We start from the raw sequence: 21,582 nt of genomic DNA on the forward strand, positions 1-21,582 counted from the left end.
TGGGAGAAACAATGTCTTTTATTTTCCAAATAGTGATTTACTGGCTTAAAAAAAAAACCCACAATTTTCCATCTCATTACGACCTCCAAAACAATAGTCCCTACTCAATTCAAAAGCCCACCTTTCCATGGGGGAAAGGAAACATCCTAAAAATAGAGGTATGTCTACTTCCTATGCATATGGTATCAGGGGAAAGCTGCAGCCTAGAAGTCTTTAAGGAAGTATGAATTTGGAGGAAGCAGAACTTCAAGAGTGCCTGTTCACTTGCTATTAAAGGTAGCAGAAAAGTCTGTTGGTATATAATAGCAGTCCTGTATCACAAGATATCCATTAGGTGGCACAAGTAAGGGAGGATGGTGTGTGGAAAATGGACTCTCTTCCCATGAGAAAAGGGAGGGAAGAGAAGTAAGGCAACATGTGAATCTTTTCAGGGCAGCATATATTTTCAAGAAAGGCAACAGAAGAGGAGGCATGCACCTGGCCCTGATCCATTGGCACGTGACGGTCAGCTGCATCCCCAGAAGATGAGACAGAAATATTCCAGAGTTTTGTAATTATAGTTGCAGTAACCAGATGTACAGGAAGAGAGGAGGCTACATAACCTCATAACCACTGCGAATTCCTTTCATGAGGCAGCAGGCAAAAATAATGCCAAGGAGCTGAAAAGACAGTAAGAGAAAACTGTCAATAAAAAGATTTTCTTTGCAAGCAGGACAAATACACATGCAGGATAAACGGTTTTGATATGCAGTCCAGGTTTCCAGTGCAACCATTACATCCTCCTTTTCCTTGGGTATATGAGAAACCCCTCCTCTTTGGATGCCCCACCACAAGTCTGTCTCTCCTCCCTCATCTCATCGCTGCAGTCCTTCTTGGTATCTGGACTATTAACATTTTTAAATGACCAATAAGAGAAAGTGGTAGGATAGATAATGTCACTGCTTGTAGTTTGTCCATTTGGCTCATTTCTCCTTTCTTCCCAGGCTATCATAACTTTTCAAACACTGTGATGCTGACAGATGATAGCTAAACACAATATGCATGTCTCCACCAGAGGAGTTTAGCAGCACACTGATTGTGGGTACTACCAAGCATGACATATTGGTCATATGTCTATCTCTATATGCTACGACTTACTCTTGAAGCTTTTAACCAAAACACTGCAGGTAAAACTTTCATGTTCTGCAGACCTGTGCTCTTTCTTTTCAAGGTGTTAAGTTCCCATCCTACTGAAAACCTCAAAAGAATAAGAACTTAAGAACATTAGCGTCAAACAAAAGCTCAACTCTGATTAACTAAGTAAAGCAGACAGACACCACCACCCCTTTCTTTCTGCCTGAGGTGTTTGCAGGAGCAGCTGTAACTGGGGGGCAGTGAGAGAGAGAACATAATTCCTCTTGTCCCACAGACCAAACTGCTCAAGCCTGCAAGAATCCCTGCTAGCATTCATATGCAGTTGCATTTTGTGCTGCTAATGGACTTTAAATTCTATTTCCTGGAGTTTACAGCCCTTTGTCTACAGAGCCCCCATGGCCAAGGAGGAAGAATGGCCTCTACCTACATAGATACTCCACCATACCAATTTAACCGACAACAAATATAACATCTTGAGAAAAAGTAGAGCTATTACTCCAACATCGTCATTTTGATTTTAAGCAACTTTCCCTCACGAAGAAGCCGGTGAAGCTTCAAAATCCTGCACCATGGATTTTATGCATTTTGGTTGGCCAATAAAGGTATCATTGTTTTGTGGATTTTGGAAGTTATTGTACTTTGCTGTATGGCCAACATGGCTACCATGGATATATTAAGTGATTAGGTCCCTCATATCCATTAAAAATTTCAATAGCAATTTTTAACTCCATAAATGTCAACTGCAACAATGATTTTGATTAGAAATTAAATTTTATGTTATTTCAATGTATTATTTTAGGTGGACAACTAGTAGGTTTTTTGCCATTTTAAGTAATGTTAAATAATAATAATAATAATAATAATAATAATAATAATAATAGTTATTATTATTATTTTACCTCACCTCTTCTGTAGTATCGAGACTGCTTACAACAAGATTAAAATGCAATGATACAAAATAAAATCCATTCTCCCTTCCTCCAAAACCAACAACATTATAATTCTCCCAACAATAATAAAAAAAAGTTATTAAAACAATCAGTCAGCAACAGAGAGCATCCTGTTGTATTTCATATGGTAGTTCATATTGGGTGACCAAGTGAGTTACTCAGGGAAAATCTGTCGGAAAAGATCTGCCTTGACAGCCTTTTCAAAGCTGTCAAGATTAGTAATGTTTCGGATCTCTACTGACAGGCCGTTTCATAATTTTTTGATTTAACAAATTAATTATTGATGTAATGAATTTAATTTTTGTTTTAACACACTAATTAGCCACCTTGGTTCCAAGGATGCATCTGCACTGCATTAATAATGGAGTTTGGCACTAACTGCCATGTTTCAATCCTATGGAATCCTGGGATTTGCAATTTGTTGTTGCACCATAGCTCTCTGACAAGGAAGGTTAAATATTTCACCAAACTACAAATCCTATAATTCTATAGCATTGAGTCATGGCAGGTAAAGTGGTTTCAAACACTTCTGCAGTGCAGATGCATCTCCAGTTTTGGGGAAAAGGTAGAGCATGAGCAAAGTGGCAGAACGTGTTTGCACTAAATGCTAATAATTCTGAACTGAGTTCCCTCAAGCACAATGTAACAAGGAAGATGTGAATGCATGCATGCATACAATTCCACAAAGACCATTATAATTCTTGGTACCTCAAAGAAGGCAATCCCCAATGCCACTGCAGCCACAATTATAATGTGTTTCTTCATCCAGACCTCTACTTTTGATACACAACCCTATACAGAAAGATAATCACAGTCAGGAACAGTGTCTTAGGGAGTCCATCAGGTAATCAGTGATAAATGTCCTTGTCTCCCTAATACTCTCCCATACAAACCTCCATATGGACATTGTTTTCATTTGGGTTCTTGGTGCAATCAGTGCCATTGATGCAGCATGACGGAGGCACACTGTGAGGCTGGAACTCTTTCACATCAAACCAGTCAGTATAATTAAAGGCACCACAGCAGTTATACTAAAGTCAGGGTAGGGCAATAAAAGGAAAGAGAGAAGTTAGCATCTTTTAGAGTGGCATATTTTTTTTAGATTAGTTATCCATCTCATCATTTTAAGAGCAGAAAATATTTCATTAACACTCATGGCTAAGCATCTTGCATAGTATTCCATTATTATTCCTTTTTGCAGATAGGAAAAGTGGCTCTGGGGCTGCCTGAGGGCCCCTAAGGCAGTTATTGTAGGCACTGACTCGTCTAGATTTCCCCGATTCTTGCTCTTATAGATAAACTATTTTTTTCAATAGGCTACAGGAACACCTTGCACAATTTAACATTAAAACAGAAAACACACTTTTTCAAAACCAGGACACTACTACTACTTCCTCTTCCTCTTCTTTTGGCAGGCCAAGCAGTCCCCAAAAGCTCCAGGACAGAGAAACGCTGGCTCCTCATCATGCTGCAGTTTCCCACTGATGATTTATAGAATCTGCTGCCACATAAGAGGCAGTGATGCCCTGTGATTTAAAAGGGCTTTTAAAAAAAGAATTGATGAATTCATAGACTATTGATTTACCAAGAAAGGAAGGACTGAAAATTCAGCCTACTAATTATAGCAAGCCTGAACAGCTGGGCACATGTATGATTGCTTCCTAAGTAAAGCCACCTAAAATAATTTTATAATTTTACAGTGAATATGATGCTAGACAAGTATTAAAAACAGCTCCATTTTTTTTAAACAGTGTTCCATTTGGAGTAGCTCTCCCTAGAGGCCTTTCTACTCCACTATCATCATTGACAAGAGCGATAAACAAGAATGTTGCTTTGATCTCCAGAAGAGTCCACTGGCCCTTACTAAAGAAAAGAGGCCAAGCTGAGCAAATCCTCCGTGTGAGTGAACAAGGCTTCTCCTAAATTTAATGATCAGGACAGTGCAACAGGTGGAGAGGACACAGGTAACTGGGGGGCTCTCTAGGTATTTTGTAACTTCCACTTGGCTCAGCCCACTTGTCCAATGATCAGCTATCATGGGAATTGGTGGTCCAAACAATACAGAGGGATCCATGTTCCCTTAGTAACTTTGGGCTGATCATCTTTCAGCCTTAAAAGGTTATTCTGAACATAAAGTGAGAGAACCATGAGTGCCATACCTTGAGTTCAGGTGCAGGGATACAGATCCAGTAATAAATAAATAGCATCAGCTAAAATCTGAACTATCGTGCCACTAGTTACACATATACTCTTACATCAAACTGTTTTTGAAATGGAGGTCAATTCTGCAAACTGAGACTTTAAACCCTATGCCTTTATGTGCATTTAAAATTGCTCTTCTCAGTAATGGCTCTGGTTTTAATTCCAATTTTATTGCCCATCATTGCACACTCCTCTTGCTTTAAAAAAATGTGGCACAGAAAATAGTTTCCATGTTTCACTCACGCTCTTCTGCAGGTCATCTAAAGTCTTGGCGATATTTGAGTCATTTCTGTACCTCTTCATTTCTGCTCTGAGTTCCTCATCAATTACTGTCTTGACCTGGGAAAAGACAGCAGAAGAGAAAAGAGAGTGAAGATTGCTGAGCCCCAGGAAAGGAGGGCAGATTTAGCTAGACCAGTGATGGTGAACCTTTTAGAGGCCGAGTGTCCAAGCTGCAACCCAAGACCCACTTATTTATTGCAAAGTGCCGTGTCCCTCTGGCTTTCTAGTAACAAATTCTGTGCTGGGGCAATGGTACATGTGCCCACAGACAGGGCTCTGAGTGCCACCTCTGGCACGTGTGCCATAGGTTCGCCATCACTGAGCTAGACCCTAATTTGAACAATTAAGCTACCCTGGGGGAGACTACTTTTATGGGGATGCAAAGACAACTTCTGGATAAATTGTCTTGCTGGTGTCCATCAACCTTAAGAAAGATTTCTTCATCTGCTGCTCCTCTCTAGGGAGTTTCATGAAAAAGCATGAAGACAACAATAGCTTAAAATCCAGGTACATCTCTTACCTTGTCCTTAAAGATGTAGCCAGCAATGGCAGCTGCAATCTCCACCAGGAAGATCAGCGTCAGTAGGACAGCAAACTACAGAAGGGAATAAAGTGTTTTAACATCCAGGAATCTTTGGGCATTCTAGCCCCATTGTGCCTCTTCAACCTGGCCTGTGTTGTAAGGAGGAAACAATTTATGTCCATCCCAAACCACACAAATCTCACCTTAATCCTGAGACCAAAGTTTTCCACCATGACAGCATAGCCCTCAAACAGGAGAACTCCTTGCATAATTATCTCTTCAGCTCTAACCTCCTACTGGAGCCTACTCAGACAGGGGGCACAGTATTTATCCCTATTCTAAACATACCAAGGGTTCCCAAAATCTGCCAGGACTCTCCATCAGGCTCCTCTCTGCTTCCATAATCTTTAAATTATCATATCCATCAGTATCTCCCAGGGATAAACAATAGCATTAACTCGTCTCTGTATCTCGTTGTGCTAATTGCTCTTCAAATATCGACCCACAGTATTTGGCAATACCACCTTTTGTTTTCTCTTGGGATACAAGCATACTCATGTAAGAGAGCTGGATCAATGTGTAGGGAACAGGGACCCTGTAATGATTGATCATTAAAGATCCTGGCTCTTTCAGAACCAACTACACAGTCTCCCTATCCAAAATGCATTCTGATTCATGGACTATTCTTTTTCAGACTTCGTTAGATTTAACTAAATAGCATTAGAATGTCAATTACATATTGTCTAGTTACTGATTTAGCTCCCAGCAACTAAGAGATACTGTCTTTATCTCTTTGGCAAGAAACCATAGTTATAGAACAGAGATAGAAAAACGGGTAATCCTAGACAATGTGAAGCCCTTAATCATGCTCTGCAGCAGATCTTTCTTTGTCCACCTGAAAGGTCGACATTAGTCCCTCATCAGGCCAGATAGAATGTTAGTTAGAGTATGACTATTTCAGAATCTTGCATCTACAGATTCTTGCACACCAGCAAAACTGTGGAAGCAGTTCTACATTTTATTTATTTATTTTTAGAAAGCAAAACTTTTACTCCTTACAGACATGGTTAACAGGTTAAATTATTTTGGGCAATTTTGTGAGAGGGAAATCCCAACAGGAGAGGGACAAAACTGGGTTGCATGTGATCAAGATTTCAGTGCTTCCAATGTATCTACATATAAATTATGCAAACTACACTGCATAGGGATTTGATGAATTAATTTTTTTTGTACATAATAATTTTTTTAAAGGAAAATCAATGTGTGCATACCTTTTCTGTGGGCTTCTCAATAAAGTCAGAAAGAGCGAGATCAACTTTCACATGGAATTCAAAGAGACTACTAAATCCTAAGCATCCTGTCTTTCCCATCACAGCCATACCAACTTTCCTTGCTACAAAAAGACAGCACTCCTCTCATCATGCCAACTTTCCCAGGAAACTAAAACACACCTGTAGGGTAAAGTACAGCTTGTGCTGTGGGAACATGGGGGTACAGGGAAAACAGAACTTGTTGTCACAGCCACAGATGCCTGGGTTTCATGGAAAAGTAGAAGCTGGCATTGGAACAGTAAAGCACAAGTGTTCTATCAGCCCCATGAATCTATATTGCTACTCATATCCTGGTGACCACTGAACATCTCCCCACACCCTCTTTCTTCTCCACTGACCCTCTCCTCACCGTAGTGACCATGCAATAGTTCTCTTTTGCTGCTCCACAGCAACCAAAGAAGGAGATGAAGAAGACAATAACGCCCACAGCCAGGATGACGATAGGTGCACCTGAAGCAGATGGGTTGGTAATCTGCAGCGTGTTGTTGAGCTCGATCTGTACATAAATCCCCAAGGCAATCAGAGCTATACCACAGAGCTGGAGGAAGGAGAGAGAAAGAGAGAGAGAACACAATATTAAATTGCAAGGATTGGGTGGCACAGAGGAAAAGGACAGTATCCTCATATGATGAAAGAGAACAGTGAATTATTGCACATAGAAACACACACGGCTGAGATCAAAATACATAAGCCAATTTTTGGCATGTTAGTTGTGATTTTGCTAACTTGTTTTTAGAAGATGCATTAACTTTTTAAAATGCTATGCCCTTCCACTCAAAATACTCTTCCCTTGTTAAGGTGGATCCATCTTGATACAGATTTGCTAATAGCAGGGTTACTGTCAGCAGGAGGGAAGGGTGCTCCTGAAACTTTGTTTCATATGCGAAAATGTCTTGACCATCCTATTCTGCACTATAACTTGTGGAAAAACAAGCACATGGTCCTCCAACTCAAGCAGCAAAACATCTCAGGCTGTCATCTTGGCCTCAGAGGGAGCGATCAGGCAGACCCAGCTCCATCAGGGACAGCCTGAAGGAAGAGGCTCCTCCCTCTTTTAACTGTCATCTTGGCCTGAGAGGGAGCGATCAGGCAGACCCAGCTCTATCAGGGACAGCCTGAAGGAAGAGGCTCCTCCCTCTTTTAACTGTCATCGTGGCCTGAGAGGGAGCGATCAGGCAGACCCAGCTCCATCAGGGACAGCCTGAAGGACGAGACTTCTCCCTCTTTTAACTGTCATCTTGTATTTTGTATTGTATTGTATTGCAATTTTTACTGTACACCGCTATGATCATTGCGGAATAGCGGTCTATAAATAAAACATATTATTATTATTATTTATTAAACATGCAGTTGAAAACAGCTCATTTGATGTGTAATCATTAACCTATACAAATTTCAGTTTCCCATATACCACATTTTTCTAAAACTCACAACCGCCCACCTTATGTTTATAAAAGCCTGCTTGGTGTAGCTCTTCCTCCCTATGCAAAAAGTATTCTCAAGCTTAAAAAACAACAGAAGACTTTGACTGGAATGGCAATATAATAATATTTTAAAATAAATAATAAATAAGGCACACTTGTTCTGAGAATAAGCACAAACTTCACAGCAATTGTTTCTTACTTGTTATGGATATAACAAGTCCGTCAAAGCTACGTGTAAGAAGCAGCATATATGCTATCACTATGCAACATATATGCATGAACACACACACAGTGGCAATGTTAAGTATTTCCATTTATAAAAGGTAAGGTGGTAATCAGCTTCTGCAATTTTAATACAGCCTGCACCCCCCAATCTATGCAAAGGGCTTCTCCATCACCACTTGACATATGCATTTATTCCTCACTAAATGCACTTCTCCTTAAGTAGCTTCTGAAATCAGGTACAAGTGTAAAGTCATCATTAGCTGCTTTCCTGTGTGTGTGTGAGGGGATTTTTTAATCTCACAAAGGATCTAGTTCCACTCTTCATAAAACTGCAATTGGAAACACACTTTGCAAATATGATCAGAACAGGTGAGCATGGAGGGTATGGAAGGAAAGATGCACCACACAACTATTTCATACTTAGCCACAGCTGCTATGCACAGTGGAACATACTCCCTCTGAGTGTGGTGGAGTCTCCTTCCTTGGAGGCTGGATGGCCATCTGTCGAGGATGCTTTGATTGAGAGTTCCTGCATGGCAGGGGGTTGGACAGGATGGCCACTGTGGTCTCTTCCAACTTTATGATTCTATGATCCTATTAATTTAAAAGCTTGCTTGTTCCTTTAGTTAAGTTTAACAATTATTAGCTGGAACAGAATATTAGTTGGAATAGAAGTTCACCCTAATGGACAGTTCAGAGCAAATGTCACTTGCACTGCGTAAAAAGGCTTCGTAGTTTAAAGCACCTGGGCCTTCAGATATAGGCACTAAAATAAGGTTAACATGCATCCACTAAAACCAGGCAGCAGTCTAGGGGAAAGGTGATAAGACAAGAAACCAAAACTTAAGAATGGCAACTACAACAAGCAGTTTTAATAGACAAGAACAGGCACAGGATTAGGACAAGGGGAAGAATTAGAGAATCAAGGCTGATTCTGACAGGGAGACAAAATAAAGAAACCTGGCATTTGGAACTATGCATAAAAGTTACGGTGCTAAAAAAAGACTAGTGTTTGGGGAAATTTTATTGGCTACAAGTCATGGAGCAACCAAGTTGGTAAGTGGATTTCAGGCACTGCAGTTAAAAAGTAACATTGCTAGGTTTCCTTTCACTATGTCATCTCCAGAGCACAAAATGCCTCCCCTCTTCACTTTGTCTCACCACCCAGTTCCCAAATAGTCGGTGTGCTTCCTGGAGCTAGTATTTACTTTTTCCTATCACAGCAGGGTGGACCCACCCAAGGCAAAGAGACCCAGCCCTTTTCCAGATGGCACACAGCTCTTCTCCAGGTACCCAGCCCTGACCTTGGAGGCAATTCAGCAAAGAGCCATTCTCACCAACACTCTTGTCAGATAGGAACACTGGGGACAGAAAGAAGTGCCTCAACACAAGGGGAGAGAGGGACCCCACTTGTTTTACACTGTCAAGTGCACACGGAACATACCAAAAGGAAATGTCCTACATTGTTTTATCACCATTATTCACCTGTTAAGGACAATCAGTGCCCTAGCCTTTCTTTAAGAATTCTCAAGTGCACTCATGGGGAAGAGGAAGAGATCCAATAGTGAAAGGCTGTGGAAGAGCCAGAAAAGAGGTGTTGCAGTCTGTTTGCTTTGTAGGAGTGGTTCAGCCATATATGTCATTTCCCCCTTCCCTTTCTGAAGGCAAGGAACCACTTTCTTGGTGAGGTTATATTGTCTCACAGCAGTAATAGTCAGACCTGTGTGCTGATTTAACAACCTTTACCGCTTTTTGGTGTTGAGGGTGGTGGAGGAGGGATTGGTTTAAGCTGCTTCCAGACAGACAACCCTCCCACATCCCAATTTATCTTGTTCTAGTGTGTTCTGCTTAATCCCACTGGAAAAGTACGACACTCAATGCCAATCGCTAGTCCAAACTGGCCACTGCAAGTGGAACAGCAACTGTTACCAAAGGAATGCATGAGCACCCTCATTACTTGGTATTCTTCTACTATAAGCTTATTCCTGCATCCGAAAATTAACATTGTGGAGGGAAAATACTCTCTAAACTTGTCAGAGATATTCAACACTATGATCTTTTCTGGAGCATCAACTGTGACAATGTGGGTGGGAATGGCTCGCTTACTGCTTTGAGAGACCTCAAACTACTGACTGCCTTTGTACATTCACTGTCCTCCTAACCATCAGATCAAGGCAACATCAAGCTACTGCATATGTTAACCAAATCTAACCTGTCAAGAAGTTGGTTTACACTGATGGTTTCTGGCCATAGCATAGGAAATGACAAAGGAGATGGCAACTCAATACTCATGGAGAAGGTGTGACAAAGACAGTCCAATCCAGTTTTTGCATTCAGGTTTGCACACTTCTTCCTTCCCAAGCCAGATGTCAAGTTGTATCAGTTTTATACTACAAATATATCTGGGGCAGTTTCCACAAGCCATGCATAGGCAGAGAGAGCGATATATAAATCAAACCCAGTCAATGTGGGCATAATCTTATTTTCCACTGGGGAAAATAGGTAAAATTAACAACCTAAAATACCTGGGCCTTAATGCAGTTGCTGTACCCATCTAGAGCATACCCACCAAATCAATGGGAAACTGGTAAATCAACCTTTCCATAACTCCCAATGACTCAGTGGGCCTACTTTATCTGAGACTAACAATGGGACTTAGGTCCTAGAACAGAATAATAAGCCACATGTTTCTGTTAGATGGTCATCCTCAACAACTCCTTGCTCAACCCAAGACAGACTGCACTTTCATACCAAGGGAGCATTTAGCAGCCTTCTATCACATGGGCATTCTCTCTCCACCATCACACATCTCTCATACACATAATTCTCAACTGATGACACAATGCTTCTTGCCCTGACCAACAGGGTTCTCACCCACAAAAGTGTAGTACATAATGATTGTGTATTTAAGTTGTTCTATCATTCCTTTTTTGTTTAGCTGAACAGGCAGACTTGCATAGAATCCTCAGACTGTTTCTTATAAGGACACTTGGAGAATTTATGGCACATCCACAGTTAAGCCATTTATCATAAGCATTACTAAAATGCATAAAGTGGCCTCACTTGGTAAGTTTCCCAAAAGACATGTAATCACTTCCTCCCTTCATGCTGACGTTCCACTGCTTCCTAAGTAAAGATAAACTGAGACAAAAACCACAATTTCACTCACTTCCTGACTAATATTATACTACGGTCACATTAAGTAACCAAGTGTAAGCAAACAAATGAGTCTCCTGGCCATCCAGTTGTCCTAGCAGAAGTGGGGCCTAACAGGGAATAGTGGTGTGTGGGTGTGCTTTTGGGAGGAGAGTAATTTAAAATACCAACTTCCAAAACCTACACTTAAAGAACTGAAATTTTAAAATTGTGGCCAGAGCTCTTTTAGCTTTAACTTAGGGTTGGGTAACTGTGGCCCCCTTCCAATATTTTTGGCCTCATCAATCCTAGTCAGCACAACCAAAAGTAAGACTATGGTAGTTGCACAGCAACTCACATCTGCTCTAGCTCAATAGTGAAACCATAAGCAATACTCCCACTTAACCATGCAAACCAAGCAAATAGTATGTTTTTCACTATCCTGTCTGAGTTATATAAAAACAAATCCTAACTTCTGACAATCATAACATGTTACTGCTTATTATAAAATACCTAACACAGTACATGTTTCTATGTCAACTTTGGTTTAAAACCAAGTAGTTTTCACTGAGAATACAAGAGCTAGTGTCATTTTATCACTAAGAGCTAAGGCAACACATACATAGAAATCTGGACTATACCAAGCATACAATTAGAACTACGTACAGTTAAAATACCTATTTTTGAATTTTGATTTTCACATGTAAATTTAGGACAAAGTGAAATACTGAAAAAATCATTTTGGATTATGTAGCAATTATGGAAGTTCAAATTCTAGATTCTTTTATTTTCAGTAGGCTACATCCCATAATTACATATCAACGTGACTAAGCCTCGAGGTCATTTTAACCTACCAGTGTTTGTGATTTTGTCACATTAACAGGGAGAGCAAACATACAGCTAATGAGCTCTTTCTGAGGTGAGAAAATCAAGTTCCATCTGCCACACAGAAAGGTGAATATCTGGACTTACCTAGCCTATTCCCCATCTTCTCCCATATTAGTACCTTGATTTTTAAGAAGTATTCAGGAAAGGATGTAGCCTAAATACCCTAAAGGCATCAGATCCTCTCTGATCTTGGAATCTAAGCAAGATCACCTCTGGTCAGTACTTGGAGGGGAGACTCTCAATGAATTCCAGGTGTTGTAGCCTACATTTCTGAGGAAAGAACTGGCAAAACCACCTCTAAATATTCCTTGCCTAAGAAAAAATGTTATCAAATTTATGGGATTGCTGTACGATGACAGTGATTTCAAGGCACACCCCCACACCCATATATAGGAAAGGGGAGAATAGAAGCTATGTCATCAAAATGTTTTTTAAAATTACTCCATTCCTCATCATTTTTCTTAAGAAAGGCCAACCAACAAGTTGGTGCTCACTTTTCCTATTTCAGTTCCCAGGCAAATCCTTTCTCACTTCCCTATCAAAACAGGATTGCAGTTAGCGTTATCAGTAAGGGTCAATTGGCCCACATATTTGAGCAGGCAGTCAAACACTGCTGCATAAACTCAGCTGAACTCATGTTTAAAGGGACCCTTTGGTGCTATCTAGCCTGCCCCCCCAACCAGAAGCAAAACGAGAGAGGGCAGTGCTAACTAGTACCTATAGCAACAGGACATATCTACAAGCTCTTTTATGGGACAGAATTTATTTTGTCACTCATAAGGATGGTGATTCAGCTGTGTGTGGGCTTTCCCAATTAGTTTGCTCAAGACAGTAAATATGCAACCCTGGGATTAGTCACTGCAGTATGAATGGCAAGAGAAGGGTATGGCCTATGGTCTCTGCAACAAACAGTAAGAACCCAGTAACCTAGTCCTCTTATTCCATTCTTATAGAGACACAATATGAAAACTGAAAATATGTTACTCCTTTGCTGCCACCCCCACCTCCTTGTCAAGTGTCTCATCCATACAAAATGGTTGCTGACCAAGGCTCTAAATTTACTTCCTAATCTTTTCCACCTCAAACAGTGATACAGGAGAGAAAGAGTAATCTGTTTCTTGATGTGCTGAACCTATTTTTCAAGCTGTGGTGCTATTATGATTTTCTCCATAAGATCCTGGAATATTGTGTCCAGTTCTGGGCACCACAATTCAAAAAGGACATTAGGTAACTGGAGAGGGCCCAAAGGAGGGTGACTAAAATGGTGAAGCCATGCCCTATGAGGAACGACTCAGGGAGCTGGGAATGTTTAGCCTGGAGAAGAGAAAGTTAAGAGGTGATATGATAGCCCTGTTTAAACATTTGAAGGGATGTCATATTGAGGAGGGAGCAAGCTTGTTTTCTGCTGCTCCAGAGAACAGGACCCGGAGCAATGGATGCAAGCTACAGGAAAAGAGATTCCACCTCGACATTAGGAGGAACTTCCTGACAGTAAGGGCTGTTCGACATCCACAGTTAAGCCATTTATCATAAGCATTACTAAAATGCATAAAGTGGCCTCACTTGGTAAGTTTCCCAAAAGACATGTAATCACTTCCTCCCTTCATGCTGACGTTCCACTGCTTCCTAAGTAAAGATAAACTGAGACAAAAAACACACTGCTTCCTTGGAGTGTAGTGGAAGCTTCTTCCTTGGAGGTCTTTAAACAGAAGCTTGATGGCCATCTGTTGGGGATGGCTTGATTGAGATTTCTGGCATGGCGGGGGTTGGACTGGATGGCCCTCGTGGTCTCTTCCAACTCTATGATTCAATGAAAATCTTTGAAAGTTTTATTAATTGAGGTCTCCCTCATTTTCTGTTTTTATACGTATACATTTTCTTCACCTCCATCTCAATCACACCCTGATGTGACTGATATCTAAATAAAATATTATCCCTTCAATAGTTACCCTAATAAGGATTCCCGCACTCACAAACCTTCAGTAGGCCAGATGACATCAATGGCTGGCCACCACTCCCATTATGCCATCAGGTTCTTGAATGAAGTGCTATGTGGAGTTTTTCAACCCAGTACTTCAGTAACCAGCAACCAGGTTTCAGTCCTTCACACATAAACATGCCTTCCCTCTGTGTAGAATAGGCTGAAGGAGGAAAGAGCTCTCAAGCAGCACTTCCAAGCACTGGCCAGCAAGAAGAAAAGGCAGTCCTGCTATCTCTGATCAGTAATTGAAGATAGCATGGACCCCTCCTCCAACTGAGAGGAGACTACTGCTCCAGAAATGGAGGGGGGGGGATATTTGGATCATCTGCCACAACCCAGAGACTCTTCCCTTCCCATATAATGCAGCATTTGTCACAGTGAACATTTGTGGTGGAAGTATAAAGCCAAGTTTTCTTCTGCTATTGAGCAATCCATGTCCTCTTTCTGCAGAATTACACATGTGACTCAGGCTTGGTCACTGAAACTTTACTAACAACCTGATCCCATATTTCACAGAACAAAGAACTAGGCCAAAGGACTTCCAAATTTGTTTCACACACACTCTCAATTTGTTTCCAGCAGTAAGAACCAGCCCAGTGCTTTGTGGAAAAATGGCACAGCTACCACTGATTGTTCTCACACCTTTGCCTGATGAAAAAGCTAGTGGAGCTTCAAAAGCTTGTATGGTGAGTTTTGTGCACTTTTAGTTGTCCCCAACAAAGTTTCATTGTTTTGCAGATTTTGGGTGTTGTTTTATTTTGCTGTATAGCCAATACGGCTATCCCTGATATATTTTCTCACACAGAATCCCATGACAGTTGCTTTTGTAGCAACAGCAATAGGAGGGGTAAGATCAAACTGGCAGCCCCATTGGAAGAAACAGAACCTTGAACTCTCCATGTGGTTAAATTTGGCAACCTGATTGCTTAAGACCAAAATAGAGTCACAAAACCGTTGGCTTCCTACTTCCCCAAACTCTTTGTGCCATATCTAGAGAACTAATGCAAATGACTTACACTTGGTTGAAAACAGATCAGTGTTTGTCATTTAAAAGCATCCTAATAACTGTAGCTATATTCTTGAAAGACAAATGGAGGTACTTTCTGCTTCAAATAAGTTGATTGCTGCCTTCCTACTGAACCTCAAGGAGCAAAATTCTGCAATCCTCAGTTTTCTGATTCAAAGCTTATTTGAAGTGCTGCATGAACAGAAAAACCCATCCCATAACATGATTGAGAAGGAGGATATGGTTAAATTTGTTGAACCAGTATGCAAACTACTCTGACATCATGGAACTATAGAACTGCAGTTCTGCTTCTGTCTTTTAAAATAAAGTTTCTTTTTAAAATGTTGCTCTTTTGCTATATGAAATAAGTGAAACCAACTTTCTTACTAAGACACGATGAGCATCTCCAAAGCTGAATTCCTAGAATTCCCTAGCAAAGGAACCATGACACTGGAGAGGTTTAAAGTATGAAGTGAGGCATGTAAAATGTTTTATCATCTATGTAGGAGTCTCAGAGGAATGTAATATGACCAAGGAAACCAGCCAGGCCCTCCACGTTGCAAGTATAGAGCAGCCTGGATGGGGAGTTTTCTAGCACTTACATAATTTTGCTACTAAGGAAACCAAGGGAACAGAATTCAGAGCCATAGCCATCTTAATCTGAAATATTAGTATGGGATCTTGTAGCACCTTTGAGACTGAGTGAATTAAGTTGTAGACTATGGCGGGTTACAAACCGCCATTAAAGTACGGACTCAGTCCGTACTAGGGTTAGGAAGGTGCGGTGCTTCCGCACCCCCCTAAGCCTAGTACGGACTGAGTCCGTACAAAATGGCGGCTCCCCTTTTACAAGGGGGCCGCCATGACGTCACGACCGCGCCGCCTCTACACGGGGCGGCGTGGATGTGACGTCATCAGTCCGCACCAGGGCGCCTAGGGCGCCCTTTCCGCGGACCAGGAAGGAGCTCCGTTTCAGAGCTCCTTTCTGGTTTGTGGCGGCGCTTTGCTTCGCTGGGCGCAGCCTTCAGATGGCTGCGCCCAGCGAAGCAATGGAGAAAGGAGCCAAGCGGACCCTTTCTCCTTCTCCCCGCTGCCGCGGGGTGTCCTTGGGGCTTGAAGCCCCAGGGACACCCCTTTTCAGGCTGCGGGGAAGTGGCGTTTTGCTGCTTCCCCGCAGCCTGAAAAGCGGCGGATCGGGGCCTCAGCGGCTGCCGCTCTGCACACTGAGGCCCCGATACACCGGGGAAAGGGGCGGGTGCAGACCGCCCCAAATGGGCGGTCTATAACCCGCCTATGTGTACTTCTTCAGATGCATCTATGAAAGCTTTTGCTACAACTTCCTTTGCACAGTTAGGCTGCATCCACACTGCAGAAATAATCTGATTTGACACCACTTTAACTGCCATGGCTCCATGCTATGGAATTCAGGGATTTGTAGTTTTGTGAGACATTTAGTCTTCTCTATCAGAGAGCTATGGGGCCACAACAAACTACAATTCCCAAAACTGCATAGCACCGAGCCATAGCTGTTAAAACGGTGTCAAAATAGATTATTTCTGCAGTGCGGATGCAACCCTAGTCTCAAAGGCGCAACAAGATCCTTTTGCTTAGGGAAACCAAGTGCTTCTGAAATACATACAGGAAAGCCCTCAAGAAAATGGAGCAACTACTAGCCTTTGAAGGCCATTCCATTTTGTCGTGGAGTTAAATTAGCCTTTAAAGGTTAATTGCCCGAAGTTTAACTAAGCAGCTTCTCTGCTGCGCAAGCAATACAGCAGCCAGGGTTTTTGATGAGAGACAGAGCTCAAAAGCTCAAAACAACCCCCATATCACCCCCCTCCCTCCGATTTGACTTACCCAGAATATGAAATTAAAGAAAAAGACCAGGAACTTGACACATTTCATGCCACCTTCGACGCCCATTTTGTCGATTAATCCCTATAAAAGAGGAGAAGAGAATAAGCAGTGTTAGAGCTAAACCTCCCACCGCAGGAGAGGGAAGGAAGGGGATAGAAAAAGAAGATGGGCGTTATTCATACTATAATGGAGGCTGGGAAAAGGAAACAGGAAACTTGGAGGAAACAGGAGGGGCCCCCCAAAGGATGCCTTAATTCCAGTAACTGTGGGCAGAGTTTCCTCAAGGGAGTGGTTTTTAAAAAAGGATCTTACGTATCAGAAATAGGTTGCTAGATGGAAACAGATTGAGGACATGGGATAAAGTCTGCATTCACATACACCTTCCCACTCTCCCAATCCGGATCCTGAGCCTCTTTTCCCTCCAAACAATGAGCCATTCCTGAGCAGAAAGGCAAGCAGCCCCTCTGCCCTCCCCACACTCCTCCATGTTGTTGTTCTTGTCTGCCTTCAAGACTTATGGCCACCCTGAGGTCAACCTATCATGGGGTTTTCTTGGCAAGTTCCTTCACAGGTTTTGCTTTGTTTTTGTTTTATGCCATGGGCACCCTCTGAAGCTGGGAGACTGTGACTCCCCCAAGAGCATAGACTCACAAAGGCATAAAGTTGGAAGAAACCTCAAGGGCCACCTAGTCCAACCCCATACTGCCATGCAGGAACTCACAATCAAAGCACCCCTGGCAGATGTTCACCCAGTGGGTTTATGTGGCTGATTTGGGATTCGAACCCTAGTTTCAGCTGCATCCACACTGCAGCTCCAAAACACACTGCAGGAATAATCAAGTTTGAGACCACTTTAGCTGCCCTGGTTCAATGCTAGGGAATCCTGGAAATTGCAGTTTATTGTGGCCCCAGAGCTCTCTGACAGAGAAGGCTCAATGTCTCACAAAACTATAATTCCCACAATTCCCTAGCTTTGAGCCAGGGCAGTAAAAGTAGATTACTTCTGCAGTGTGTTGTTGTCGCCATTGTCATTATTATATTATTATTATATATTTAGAAAAGATATATAATTAAACTTAAAAATCAGACAATATACATAAATCTTTTCCATACTACTACATGTGCACACACCCCAGGTCCATACACACCCATACACCATTTAATTAATCAGTTTTCCAAAATTGCCGTGAATCTCGTGGAGACATACACCCCTTTTTTCTTATAAAAACATACTCTACAAATTTATTCCATCTCCAGTGTGTTTTGGACCGCAGAAATAATTTCAGTTTGACAACGTTTTAACGGCCAGGCTCCAATGCCATGGAATTCTGGGATTTGTAGTTCTGGCACCAGAGCTTCCTGACAGAGAATGTCTCACAAAAATACAAGTCCTAGAATCTCATAGCACTGAACCATGGCAGCTAAACCTGGATTAATTCTGAAGTGTGGATGCAGTCCCCGTCTAATGCTCAAACTACTACGCAATGTTGGCTCTCACACCTTACTCCCCATAGGTTCAAAACACAGTAAAGAAATAATCCAGTTTGAGACCTCTTAACCTCAGTGCTAGGGAATCCTGGATACTGTAGTTCATTGTGGCACCAGAGCTATCTCTTGACAGAGAAGGCTCAATGTCTCATAAAACTACAGTCCCTAGAACTCCTGGCACTGAGCCAGGACAGTTTGTGGCTGCATCCACACTGCAGAAATAATCCAGTTTCAATCACTTTCAGTGCCATGGCTCCATCCCATGGATTCCTGGGATTTGTAGTTTGTTGCAGCACCAGAGCTTATTGACAGGGAAGACTAAATGTCTCACAAAACTACAGTTTCCAGAATTCTATAGCACTGAGCCATGGCATTTAAAGTGGGCAAACTGGATTATTTCTGCAGTGTGTTTTGGACCATGCCCATCTAACTCCTCCATACCTAGGACTTTTATATTATACAGTATTACAATTTTATGTGATTTTATATAGAGACATGTTCAGTGTTTGAATTTTATAATAATGTCAAAGGTTTTTATCTGTGACTTTTTCCAGGGTTGGGAGAGAAGGAAGAATAGGAGAAAGAAAGATGGAGAGAAAAGAAAGGGCTCTGGCCCATGGCCACCTTGACTAGTTTCTCCCCTTTAAATGGAGGCAGACTCCTTCAAGCCACCATGGCTGCCTCGGTTTGGCAGAGGAAAACTTCTTTCCCACTCCCTTTTTCCTCTGCCCCTCTCTCTCCTTTTAAGCCTCCAAAAAAGCTTTAAAATATCCCATAACTACAAAGGAGGACCAGGCGACACAAAATGGAGGACCTTCCAACAAAATGGGGTCCAGGACTAAATATAAAGTTTAACAAACACTCCTGGTGGAAACAGACATTCCTGCTTCTTCAAGTCCTGCTCAAAATGGAGGGCTTTTGGGAATCCCTCCTGGAGGGAAAGCAGGAGATGTAGGGCATGTCCTGGAAATGGAGGACGCCACACAGCTCCAAAGGCATTTTTCTTGGGGGAAAAGGCAATAAAAGACCCAACACAACTAGGGAGGCTAACTGTGTAAACCCCCCTTTTGTTGTTGTTGTGTGCTTTCCAGTCGTTTCCTGCTTTATCACGGGGGTTTGTGGGGCTTAGAGAGTGTTGTTGTTGTTATACAGTATAACCCTGGTCTCCAGAGTCATAGTTCAACACCACACCAAGCCTTCCAGATCAACCCATTTTTCTAGCTCAATCTTTTCTATATCGGCTCCCCTTTTGTTTCTCTGTAACTCTACATTTCATTGTTGCAATGTGCCTCCCTTTCCGACTCCTGGCGACATTGAAGCCAGCGTGGCTCCAGGGCTGGGCTATAACTCTGGGGACAGTCCAGGGTTCGAATTCTCCCAGGCTCAAGCCAAGTCACACTCTCTCAGCCTCAGAGGGAAGCACCAGCAAAACAAAAGATGGCAAAACACTCTGAACAAACAGGGTCTCCATAAACCAGAAACGGCTTCAATCAGGCACACAACAACAACCACAACCAACACCATTTGGGGAGAGAAAGGCATGGGATACCAATGAGAGCCACCAGAAGCAAAATCCTCAAAATAAAATAAAGCGATAACATAACATTGGGGTTTATTCAGAAAGGAAAGGGGGGGGTTGGTTGCCCTGAGGCTGAGAGAGTGTGACTACTCCCAGATTTAAAAAACAACTTTCTTCCAGCATATATATATATATATATAGGCTGAGAGAGTGTGACTACTCACAAGTTAAAAAACAACCTTCTTCCACCATATATAAATATAATATATATATAAAGGCTGAGAAAGTGTGACTATTCCCAGATTTAAAAAAACTAACCCTCTTCCACCGGATATATGTGTGTGTGTGTGTGTGTGTGTGTGTGTATAATAAGTTTCTATTTACCTTTCCCCTTCTTTCTCCTTCAGAAAGCAGATAAATAGAAAAGCCCCACACAGACGAATTAATAGGAGCCTGAGGGTCCAGAAAGGCAGCACTGAGCAAAGTGTCCGCACCCTCCCTCTCTTATAGCGGCCTCGCCCCGCTTTCCCCGCCCCAGCAGCGTCACTCCTCCGCCGACAGAGACAGGGAAGGGCCCAGCTGCTCCTCATGTGATGATGATGATGGCCATGGAGCCGGGCAGGGCAGGGCAGGCCTCCCCTGAGTCACTCTTATAGGGCAGGCATGTATGGGGGATTGCAGGAGCCAAGCGGCAGCATTGAAAGGTATAGTCTGTGGAATCAGTCTACAGAGAGATCTTGGAGCACTTTTGAGACTCACTGGAAGAAGTTGGCAGCAGGAGCTTTCCTAGATGTCAGCCTACGCCCTCAGATGCTCTTGGTCACTACAAGATGCTGCAAGAGCTCTCTAGACACTTGTTTGCTGTGTTGACCATATATAGCAAATCCAATAACATCCAAACAATGATACCTTCATTGGACCAACGAAATGCCTATATAGCAGCCTGTGGCTCCACAAAGGATGGAGACATGCTGGATTCCAAGGAAATACCTTCTTTGAGTTGCAAAAGGACATTAAATTTCCTTGACTTTGAAAATCTCCCAGTGACCATGGCCAAAAGGGGAGGTGACAGCCTGCAGATAGCCCTCCCTGCCATCTGAACTGAGACCAGAAACAGAAAATGCAGGCCTATGATTAATGTCTTCAATTTCTTTCTCCTGTTTGCCTGATGAAGATGCCAGTGTGACTTTGAAAGCTTGCAACATGTAATTGTGCATTTTGGTTGGCCCAATAGAGGTATCATTGTTTGGATGTTACTGGATTTGTTCAGAGAGGATTTGCTTTTGCCTTCTCCTGAGGCTCAGAATTCAAAGATATAATAGCCATGTTAGTCTGTGGAATCACTGTAGAGAGATCTTGGAGCATTTTTTGATACTCACTGAAAGAAGTTGGCAGCAGGAGCTTGCCTAGACTTCAGTCTACTTTCTCATCAGCCTAGGAAAACTATTTCTAACTGATGGGAGACTTTTAAGTTTAATAAAGAAATATTGAGGAGTACAATCAAACACACAATAGTCAATCAGACGGACACACCATTCAGAGCGAACCAAAATTTCCAAAATACGGAATTTGGGTAGCAGAGATTTAGGGAAATATGCAGGAGTAGCTGTGTTGGCCATTTAGTAAATTCAAACAAA

The 21,582-nt window shown here is 42.2% G+C and overlaps 2 protein-coding genes across 3 annotated transcripts in view; both read right to left on the minus strand.

Annotated features, from left to right (window-relative positions):
- On the minus strand, positions 1-20,483 carry CD63 (CD63 molecule). The gene is made up of 8 exons (XM_042448670.1): positions 20,330-20,483; positions 16,939-17,019; positions 6,772-6,960; positions 5,089-5,163; positions 4,530-4,625; positions 2,978-3,115; positions 2,793-2,876; positions 1-659 (listed from the first exon to the last, which is right to left on the minus strand). The coding sequence occupies exons 2-8, from the start codon at positions 17,002-17,004 to the stop codon at positions 594-596; spliced, it is 714 nt and encodes a 237-aa protein (XP_042304604.1). The 5' UTR covers positions 17,005-17,019; positions 20,330-20,483; the 3' UTR covers positions 1-593.
- The window catches only part of MCRS1 (microspherule protein 1), a 554,896-nt gene that overhangs the window by 168,870 nt on the left and 364,444 nt on the right, over positions 1-21,582 (minus strand). The gene's annotated exons all lie outside the window — the stretch shown is intronic.

The sequence above is a fragment of the Sceloporus undulatus genome, chromosome 2 (genome assembly GCF_019175285.1).
Source record: "Sceloporus undulatus isolate JIND9_A2432 ecotype Alabama chromosome 2, SceUnd_v1.1, whole genome shotgun sequence".
NCBI lineage: Eukaryota > Metazoa > Chordata > Lepidosauria > Squamata > Phrynosomatidae > Sceloporus > Sceloporus undulatus.

Excerpts from the sequence above, each read along its gene's own strand:
- CD63 (XM_042448670.1), bottom strand. The coding sequence starts at position 17,004 with ATGGGCGTCGAAGGTGGCATGAAATGTGTCAAGTTCCTGGTCTTTTTC. Across the intron at positions 2,877-2,977 it reads AAAACAATGTCCATATGGAG|GGTTGTGTATCAAAAGTAGA; the intron begins GTTTGTATGGGA and ends CTTTCTGTATAG. Across the intron at positions 660-2,792 it reads TGGGGATTGCCTTCTTTGAG|CTCCTTGGCATTATTTTTGC; the intron begins GTACCAAGAATT and ends CTGTCTTTTCAG.